Genomic DNA, 10,057 nt, shown 5'->3' on the forward strand with positions numbered 1-10,057 from the left:
ATACTGTAGCTTGCTAAAGCTCTCTCATTCAGAGGAGATAGGAAGGACAGTATATTTTTACACGTGATCATTGAGCGTCAGCGATGCTCTGTAGTAGAAGAGAAAATAAAGCACAGAAAATGGCAGATAGACACAAATGTCCTTTTAATAGGAAGCAGTGCACAACCAGGCTGCATTCTAACCCACCTTCATTCTAGATAAAGAACAATCAATCGTAATGATAAGAAACAAATTAGAAACATCCTCAGTAGAAAATAATTCTCTCATGCGAATTCCGTGTACACGCTACATTCATATTGGTTAAATATTTGTATGTATTCACAAGCTGTTTAAAAAATAAAATGTTATAATTAATTATTATTACATAGGTATTCAAATGAAAAGAGAAAAAAAAATCCCATTATTGGTAACATCAAAGAGACGCGTGCTGGCACGATAAAGTTCATTTTCCCTTCATGCACTGGTATTTATTTTTATTCACAGGGTGGGCATCACTTGGTCTCCATGGAGATGTGGTGGCGTGCATGCATGTTATCTCACGTGTGCCCTTTTGTGCTTGCGCGTATGTTAGTGTGTGTATATGTGCATGTGTGTGCAGTCTTTCTGTAAGTGGTAAGAAACAGCAGGTTCTTGGAGTTAAATTAAGGGATACATTTACTATCAGAGGCACCACTACCAGTACTGTCAGCTGTCATGATCCTGTGATGTGAAATGACATTCAGAAGCCTTGCCTTTGGTTAAACAGAAGGTCAAAAGATAAAAACAAAAACATAACAGCAATGTATTAGCTCTCACACAGTCCATGTTGCTCTCTAGCTGTGAAAATAGCAGCAGAAGCTCTAGAGTTGATTCAAACTCATGTACAACAAGCAGAAACATCACAATAGAAGCGTTTTGTGCCAACACCCATATGGCATTTGCATTGTAAAAAAGGTAATAAAAGCATTGTCACACACTGGATAGGTTGTTTTACTGGGTCAGCCATAGTTGAAAACGGGAGGGGTTGGGTTCGGCGCCCCTGGAGCAAATTAGGGTTAAGTGCCTTGCTCAAGGGCACACTGACAGATTTTTCACCTTGTTGGCTCGGGTATTTGAACCAGTGACCTTTCGGTAACTGGCCCAATGCGCTACCCGCTAGGCTACCTGCCGGCGATAAACGTTGTGGGACTGTTCCAGAAAACGGACAGACAGGTCTGTGAGTAACATGGGGGGTTTTCAGTCCAGTAAGATAAGCCTTGACATGCTGAGTGGGTGGTTGCTATATAGAGGGGTTGTGTTGATTATTGTGCCCCCCCCCCCACGTATTATTAAACTACTACGATGGCTTGTGCGTTGACACTTCTACTAGCCAACATGAGTCTTTGAAAATCACTAGCTGGTCTGTTTGAGTTGGTCCATTCATCACAATCTCTGCAAAGTCATCCTCTGGAAAAGTCCGACCAGGAGCTGACTGAACAGTATGTACATTATTCCCAAAGTATTCCCAGTATGCCAAGAAAAACACACACACGTTCTATGAGAAGGAAATTGAGATGAGTCCATTATAACAGGGAGTTTCCCACTCAGTGATTCAATAAAATGTGGGATTGGCATTCCACTCCTTGGATCTGGGTATTGCAGTTGGAATTCCTGGGAATGCCACAGGTTTCCAGTGATTACGTTGGGATTATATTGCTTGGGTCTACATACCACAAATAAACTCTGAGCCCAGAAATCAGGTAGGACAGAAAAGACAGACAAAGACAGACACACACACAGCCATACTCCAAAACGGGCTGAAGCTTTTCGTCAGAAAAATGCAGGGACAAATTGTCAAAACAGACAAATAGGTATTGCCTTAAAAACACACAATCAGATGACTGAAATGGCAGTCAGAGAGACCATGCAGTTGCTCTGTAGTGACCTTATGGTATACAGTGAGCTCCAAAATAATTGGGACAGTGACACGTTGTTTTGGGTCTGTACACCAGCACTTTGGATTTGAAATGATACAATGTCTATGAGGTTAAAGTGCAGACTGTCAGCTTTAATTTGAGGGTATTGTCATCCATATCGGGTGAACCGTTTAGAAATTACCAAAAGTATTGGGACAAATTCACTTTTATATGTATTAAAGTAGTCAAAAGTTTAGTATTTGGTCCCATATTACTAGTACGCAATTATTACATCAAGCTTGTAACTATACAAACTTGTTGGATCTATTTTCTGTTTGTTTTGGTGGTGTTTCAGATAATTTTGTGGCCAATAAAAATTAATGGTAAATAATGTATTGTGTCATTTTAGAGTAACTTTTATTGAAAATAATAATATAATATGTTTCTAAACACTTCTAAATTAATGTGGATGCTAACATGATTACGGATAATCCTGAATTAATTGTGAATAATGATGAGTGAGAGAGTTACAGACGCACATATATCATACCCCCAAGACATGCTAACCTCTCACCATTACAATAACAGGGGAGGTTAGCAGTTAGCAATCTGAAACAACCAAAACAAACATGCAAATGTATCCAAAAAGTTTGTAGAGTCACAAGCTTGATGTAATAATTGCGTACTAGGAATATGGGACCAAATACTTAACTTTTAACTACTTTAATACACATATAAGTGAATTTGTCCCAATACCTTTGGTCCCCTAAAATGGGGGGACTATGTACAAAATGTGCTGTAATTTCTAAACGGTTCACCCGATGTGGATGAAAACACCCTCTAATGAAAGCTGACACTTTAACCTCATAGTCATTGTATCATTTCAAATCCAAAGTGCTGGAGTACAGAGCCAAAACAACAACAACATGTGTCACTGTCCCAATACTTTTGGAGCTCACTGTATATAGTAGCCTATGGGTTAGTATAATCATATGGCCCATAGCACAGAAAACATATTTATTAAATTCTCACAAACACAGATGGGTAGTGTGACCAGGCAGTGTGTCCCTTCAGTAATGTCTATGTCTGCTGGTCCTGTAGCCCTTTGCAGTATTTGTGCACTTTCAAGGGAACATAGAAGGGGGTTTGTGAGGGGTTGAATCAACCATCTATTGGCTAGTATTACTCCTTTACAGTAATGTCAGGCCAGAGCCATTGCTAGGGTAGGTGAGTATGTTAAAAGACCATCTTCAAAAGGTACATGTTTGGGTCTGCGGCACCATCTCAGTGTCTATATACAATATGGTCATATGGTGTGTTCCAAACAAGCTGACTAACATCCAACAACTCTGATCCAAACCTAGGCTACCCTCTACCCATGTGAAAGACTGGCGTGGCTTACAATCATCCAAAATACACATTCATATCAAACATCGGCACGTTCTTCTTTTCTCACTTTGTTTTTTACTGTATAGTAGTTTTCTTCATGGTTATGGTTACCTCTGTGAAGGTTATTATTATGGTAACCCTTATTATACCAGGTTATATGCACCGTGCACACAGGTATAAGGTGTCAAGTGTCAGTAGGGGGAGGGGTCTGTACAGCTGTTGCTGTGGTAACAGCTAATTAATCACAGTGTTCTGAGAATTGGGTTCAACATGCAGGAAGTACATCATCACACGAGGTAAGATGAAGCTGCCCCCAGACACTGATCTATGATCAGTGTTACATTTCCCCCTCCCTAATAGGCAAAGCTAGGACAAGGGTATGAGCTGATCCTAGATGTGTGCCTGAGGTCAACTTCTACCCAGAGCACATCACACGACAGGAAGACTGAGCACAACGGAGAGATAACGAAAGACAGCGAAAGAGAACGATACACTGATATACCCACAGACAGACTAACAGGAACAGACAGAGAAGTAAGAGTTGGGGTTTAGGGCTGCCCTCCTGAACATGCAGAGAGGTCAAAGTGCAAAGTCGTCTGTCTCTATAACTCCTCTATAACTCATCAGGTGATATTTGTTTCACACATTTCTGCATTAAATGTATATAAAACGTGTAATATGCAAGAGTGAAAGAGAGAAAATGAGAGAGAGAGCAGTAGAAATGGATTGATAAATTGATTCATTCATTGATAGGTGTTCAAAATAAATCTATGGCAGAAGGAACTGTTGGCCACCTCTGAGTTTGGGCACATGTGCTAATCATTATGTGATTATAGATTATTAGTGTGTTCATGACTGTGTTTGTATGACATAAACATGCCAGTATTGTATTAGTAACTCTGTGTGTGGTGCTGTAACTGTGTGTGTGTGTGTGTCTGCATCAGTATCTTGATCACTAGGCCTATCTCTACTCTCCCTCTCAGCTCGCCCGTCCCTCCTCGGCAGAGCGCTGGTCTGACTTGAGCTTGACAAACTCTTTGGCCACGTCGTCGTTGTTGCGTTGGGACAGGATCCTCAGTACCGTCAGGCCCGTCTCGTCCATGTGGACCCTCTTCCCCAGGGGGAGCCAGCACGTCATGCTACCCCGAGAGGACATGTCCTTCAACTGCATCAGGGCCATGCCCACCGTACGGTCCTCCCTGGCGAAACAGTAGTCCTTCACACACACCTGAAGCTCATAGCCCTCCGGACCCAACTCACTGCCCAGGGAACTAGAGAGGAGACAGATGAGAGGTTTGTTAGATAATGCACACATATTGACATTGACGCGCACACACACACACACACACACACAGACCCCCCCCCCCCCACCCCCCCCACCCCCACCCCCACACACACACACAGACCCCCCCCCCCCCCCCCCTCCACACACACACACACAGACCCCCCCCCCCACCACCAGACAGAGACCTGATATACTCACTATTGGAAGGTCTCGTTGAACTTGGGTGACCAGCTGTTGTTCTTGGACTTGGTGGCGTGCTTCCTCTTCTTGTCAGTGAGGTGGGGACCAATGATGTAGACCTCCACGAAGGGACGAAAGATCCCCTGGGTCTGCCACTTAATGTCATTAGCAGCAATCACTGAGAGAGAGAGAGAGAGAGAGAGAGAGAGAGAGAGAGAGAGAGAGAGAGAGAGAGAGAGAGAGAGAGAGAGAGAGAGAGAGAGAGAGAGAGAGAGAGGGGTGATGGTGATGAGAGAAGAGAAGAGGGGGAAGAGGGTTGGGAAAGAGGTGTAGAGAGAGGAGCATGAGGAGGGGTTGAAGAAGATGAGGAGAGTACAAATGACATGTGCTGTAGCTAGTTTGTAGTGCATTTCAAAGAAGCTCAAGTCTAGTGCAATTAGAACGCATGTAAAGCCCATCTTCAACCCTACCTTACGCACTCCCGTTCCACATTACCCCTCCCCTTTCATCCCTCCCTCTCTTTTGCCTTTCCTCCCTCCCCCCTCAGCCCCTCCCTCCATCCCCCCTCAGCCCCTCGCTCCCCCCTCAGCCCCTCCCTCCCTCCTCAGCCCCTCCCTCCCTCCTCAGCCCCTCCCTCCATCCCCCTCAGCCCCTCCCCCCCTCCCTCCCCCTCAGCCCCTCCCTCCCCCCTCAGCCCCTCCCTCCATCCCTTCCTCTCTCACCTCTCACAGTGATCTTGTGTTCTCCAGTGTTGGGGTGGGTGAAGATCTCCACGTGCATTACCACCTCTCCGATTGGCTCCTCCACTCCCGACCCTGCCAGAGGTCAAGGGTTAACCACCACATCAGACACACAGAGTTGAGATCACTGCTGTTGACCAGAGCCCTCTGACACCCCCAGTGTTTCAGACAGTGACAGGCTAGTTTAATGTACAGTAAAGCAAAGACAGGCTGATAAATCTGTGTGTGTCTGACATTTGGATCGTTCCACCACTGGGATCCTCTACTCTATTGTCCATTCCCTGATTAAAGAGTGTGCGTGTGTGCCCATTTCCTGTGTGTGTCCATTTCCTGTGTGTGTCCATTTCCTGTGTGTGTGTCCATTTAAAAAAGAAAATAGAAAAAAACGGTTAATAATGTTATTTTTTGTTTGAAAGATATTCCTAATATCTAGTATATAGACACTGAACAAAAATAGTTAGAGTTACAGTTCATATAAGGAAATCAGTCAATTGAAATAAATTCATTAGGCCCTAATTTATGGATTTCACATGACTGTGCAGGGGTGCAGCCATGGGTGGGCCTTGGAGGGCATAGGCCTACCGACTTGGAAGCCCACCCACTGGGGAGCCAGGCCCAGCCAATCAGAATGAGTTTTTCTCCACAAAAGGGATTTATTACAGACAGAAATACTCCTCAGCACCCCCCTCAGATGTGGAGGTCCTGGGCTGGCGTAGTTACACGTGGTCTGCGGTTGTGAGGCCGGTTGGACGTACTGCCAAATTCTCTAAAACGATGTTGGAGGCAGCTTATGGTAGAGAAATTAACATTCAATTCTCTGGAAACAGCTCTGGTGGACATTCCTGCAGTCAGCATGCCAATCGCACACTCCCCTCAAAACCTGAGACATCTGTGGCATTGTGTTATGTGACAAAACTGCACATTTTAGAGTGGCCTTTTATTGTCCCCAGCACAAGGTGCACCTGTGTAATGATCAGGCTGTTTAATCAGCTTCTTGATATGCCACACCTGTCAGGTGGATGGATTATCTTGGCAAAGGAGAAATGCTCACTAATAGGGATGTAAACTAATTAAACTAAATAAACTGAACGATTGGTACTAAAACACACACCTCTTGGTAATGAGACGAGCAGGGCTTGGCTGGGCAAGGTTTAGTACCAGGGTTAAGGCCAAGCTACAGACTTGCAGACAATACTGTAATTCACTAATTGATGGTAATTCTCCTGAAAACACCTGTAGCTTGGCCTCTCTAGACCTATCCAACTATAATGGACCTGTTTATAATGGATAGATGTAGAGAGAAGGAGAGGGAGAGAGAAATTGAGGGGTGGGTGGGGGTATGCACGGTCACAGGCACTTACCCTTTTCTGGTAATGTGTCTTCGTTGAGGGTATACCTAACCCCCTTCCCTCCATGGACTAGCAGAGAGAGAGTGGAAGAGAAGAGACTTCAGTAGGATGTATTATTTTAACAAATTTCACAATGACAGTTAGCATTCTGGGCGGCTGGTAGCTTAGTGGGTAAGAGCGTTGTGCCAGTAACCGAAAGGTCGCTGGTTCTAATCCCCGAGCCGACTAGGTGAAAAATCTGTCGATGTGCCCTTGAGCAAGGCACTTAACCCTAATTGCTCCTGTAAGTCGCTCTGGATAAGAGCGTCTGCTAAATGACCAAAAATAAAATAAAAAATAAAAATAAAATAAATTCAAAAAGATATCAGACACACAGGCAGATAGACAGACAAACAGCCAGCCAGTCAGTCAGACAGACAGATACACAGCCCGCGAGCCAGCCGGCCGGCCAGCCTACCAGCCAGCCAGCCCACTAGCCAGCCCACTAGCCAGCCAGCTAGCCAGAGGGGCCAGCCAGCCAGCCAGCCAGACAGCCAGACCACTAGCCAGACAGACAGAGGGGGTGACGTACCCTGAGCATTTTGTGAGAGGACAAACTTCCTGATGAGTTTATCAGTGTGTTGTGTGTAGAGGGACAGGGCATAGTGCAGAGACTTCAGGTCAGGACTCTTCTCCAGGAACGTCTTCTTCAGACCCACACCACCCGCATGGAAGTATTGCTGCAGGGGGAGAGGTCAACAGGCATTGTTATTTATCCTTAGAGAGATGTAACATAGTCTAACCCTTGTTATAAGACATCACAACGGCTCATACATGCTTATAACAAGTTATGAAGCATCATACCTGGATGCTTTAAGTAGCTTTACGTTTGACAGTTATTTTCAATGTACTACATACTGCATACAGTAGCAGACACATACTATTTACTGCACAGTACATAGTACACATGTTATACATACTGCATATAGTATACAGTACCTTAATGGTGTCCAATGCCAGCTCTATGATGGCACACTGTTTAGGAGAGAGAGCCTTGGCCTCCTCTCTCACCATGTGCTCCTGCAGTGTACCGGGAAACAGACAACAGAGTTAATGCAACAATGTAGTTAATGCAACAATGTAGTTAATACGACACAATGCATGACAGGACTGCATTTTATATGAAACATGCTGTAGAAATCAAGAAAGGAACTCATCCTAATGTGTCATCATAATTACCTTGAGCTTGGAAAGCTGGCCCAACTCCTTAGCTGCATTAAAGATCATCTGAGTGCCCTGTGATGGAAAGAGAGAGAGAGGTTGAGAGAATGAGAGCGATAGTGAGAGACAGAGAGAGTGTGAGGTTGAGAGAGTGAGAGAGACAGAGAGAGAGAGAGTGAGCGTGAGAGAGAAAGAGAGCGAGAGAGAGGGGTGATGGTGATGAGAGAAGAGAGGGAAGAGGGTTGGGAAAGAGGTGTAGAGAGAGGAGCATGAGGAGGGGGAGAGTTGTTTGAAGAAGATGAGGAGAGTACAAATGACACATACATGTAGTTAAACATGTCACAATAAAGAATGGGGAAAAAAGACATGTGCAGGAGAGGTTTCAAATCCAGTACGGGGTTATGTGGAAACCTCCAATCCATTCAACATACAGGCAACACTGTAGCGGAAGGACACGTTCCTTCTAAAAGAAAAACGTGACAAGGAGAAAAATATGAGACAGAGGTAAAGGAGGGAGGAAGAGGAGACTAAGGGGGAGGAAGAGGAGACTAAGGAGGGAGGAAGAGGAGACTAAGGAGGGAGGAAGAGGAGACTAAGGGGGAGGAAGAGGAGACTAAGGAGGGAGGAAGAGGAGACTAAGGAGGGAGGAAGAGGAGACTAAGGAGGGAGGAAGAGGAGACTAAGGGGGAGGAAGAGGAGACTAAGGAGGGAGGAAGAGGAGACTAAGGGGGGAGGAAGAGGAGACTAAGGAGGGAGGAAGAAGAGACTAAGGGGGAGGAAGATGAGACTAAGGAGCAGGAAGACTAAGGGGGAGGAAGAGGAGACTAAGGAGAGAGGAAGATGAGACTAAGGAGGAGGAAGAGGAGACTAAGGGGTAGGAAGAGGAGACTAAGGAGGGAGGAAGAGGAGACTAAGGAGGGAGGAAGAGGAGTCTAAGGGGGAGGAAGAGGAGACTAAGGAGGGAGGAAGAGGAGACTAAGGAGGGAGGAAGAGGAGACTAAGGGGAGGAAGAGGAGACTAAGGAGGGAGGAAGAGGAGACTAAGGAGGGAGGAAGAGGAGACTAAGGAAGAGGAGACTAAGGGGGAGGAAGAGGAGACCAAGGAGGGAGGAAGAGGAGACTAAGGGGGAGGAAGAGGAGACTAAGGATGGAGGAAGAGGAGACTAAGGAGGGAGGAAAGGTGCTGTATTACAGTGGCACCAGGTCAGGTATTCCATCGCTCAGCCGTGCACCATGCTCATTTCTAACATACGGACAGGGTTTGATAATGACACTAGACAATGCACTCAAATCAAGCCCTCTCCCCCTAACCACTAGTCACTCATGTAGATCTGGAGGGAGTGGATAGGTGTTAGCTTTACTGCTTACAACAACCCAATCCTTCTGGAGTTATACAAGTGGGCCTAGGAGCTTGGGATACATCTGAGACAGGGAGGGGGTTACACAGAGTAGCATGGGGGACAAGAGGAGTGATGTCACAGGTAGCAGAGGACTCTGTGTGTCCGTGCTGACAGACATCATACAGGGAGAAACACACACACACACTTGTTCACACGAGCGCGCACACACACACACACTCACACACACATCACAGACTCACACACACACACAGTACTTACTATAACCTGAGGAGGAGAGGGTGGGGCGATGGCGAGAGAGAGGGGGTCAGTGAATCTGCACAGGCCCATCTCAACAAATCAACAACCAGGAAGTAACCATTGAATCCTCTACCTCTTATTCTAGCCAATGGGCCCGTTCACAACCTTGGATTCTAACCAGAACATCATATTTATAAATGAATGGTAGATACTGTATTATACCATGGAAAATAATTTAAAAAGACTGGAAGAGAATGTATGGAAGAGAATTATGCTCAGGTTTGTAGACATAAGAAAATGTGTGTGTGTGTGTACGTGTGTACGTGTGTGTGTGTTACTCACCGACTGGTCTGTGAACGGTGGAAGCACAATGCTTTTCTCCATAGTGTTGATGACCAGTTTCCACAGTTCCTTCAGCACTCTCTTCAGCACAGTCTTCTCAC

The 10,057-nt window shown here is 45.4% G+C and overlaps 1 protein-coding gene across 1 annotated transcript in view; it reads right to left on the minus strand.

The window, feature by feature from the left end:
• Nucleotides 1–4,242: 4,242 nt before the first annotated feature.
• The window catches only part of LOC311098852 (protein unc-13 homolog A-like), a gene marked incomplete at both ends in the record, with an annotated part of 75,291 nt that continues 69,476 nt past the window's right edge, over nucleotides 4,243–10,057 (minus strand). The window contains 8 exons of the mRNA XM_084139419.1: nucleotides 4,243–4,534; nucleotides 4,747–4,906; nucleotides 5,451–5,543; nucleotides 6,830–6,886; nucleotides 7,389–7,536; nucleotides 7,796–7,876; nucleotides 8,036–8,092; nucleotides 9,957–10,049. Coding sequence (XP_083995545.1) covers nucleotides 4,243–4,534; nucleotides 4,747–4,906; nucleotides 5,451–5,543; nucleotides 6,830–6,886; nucleotides 7,389–7,536; nucleotides 7,796–7,876; nucleotides 8,036–8,092; nucleotides 9,957–10,049 — 981 coding nt within the window. The remainder of the gene's footprint in view (nucleotides 4,535–4,746; nucleotides 4,907–5,450; nucleotides 5,544–6,829; nucleotides 6,887–7,388; nucleotides 7,537–7,795; nucleotides 7,877–8,035; nucleotides 8,093–9,956; nucleotides 10,050–10,057) is intronic.

The sequence above is a fragment of the Coregonus lavaretus genome (assembly GCF_964263955.1).
Source record: "Coregonus lavaretus genome assembly, chromosome: 23".
Classification (NCBI taxonomy): Eukaryota; Metazoa; Chordata; class Actinopteri; order Salmoniformes; family Salmonidae; genus Coregonus; species Coregonus lavaretus.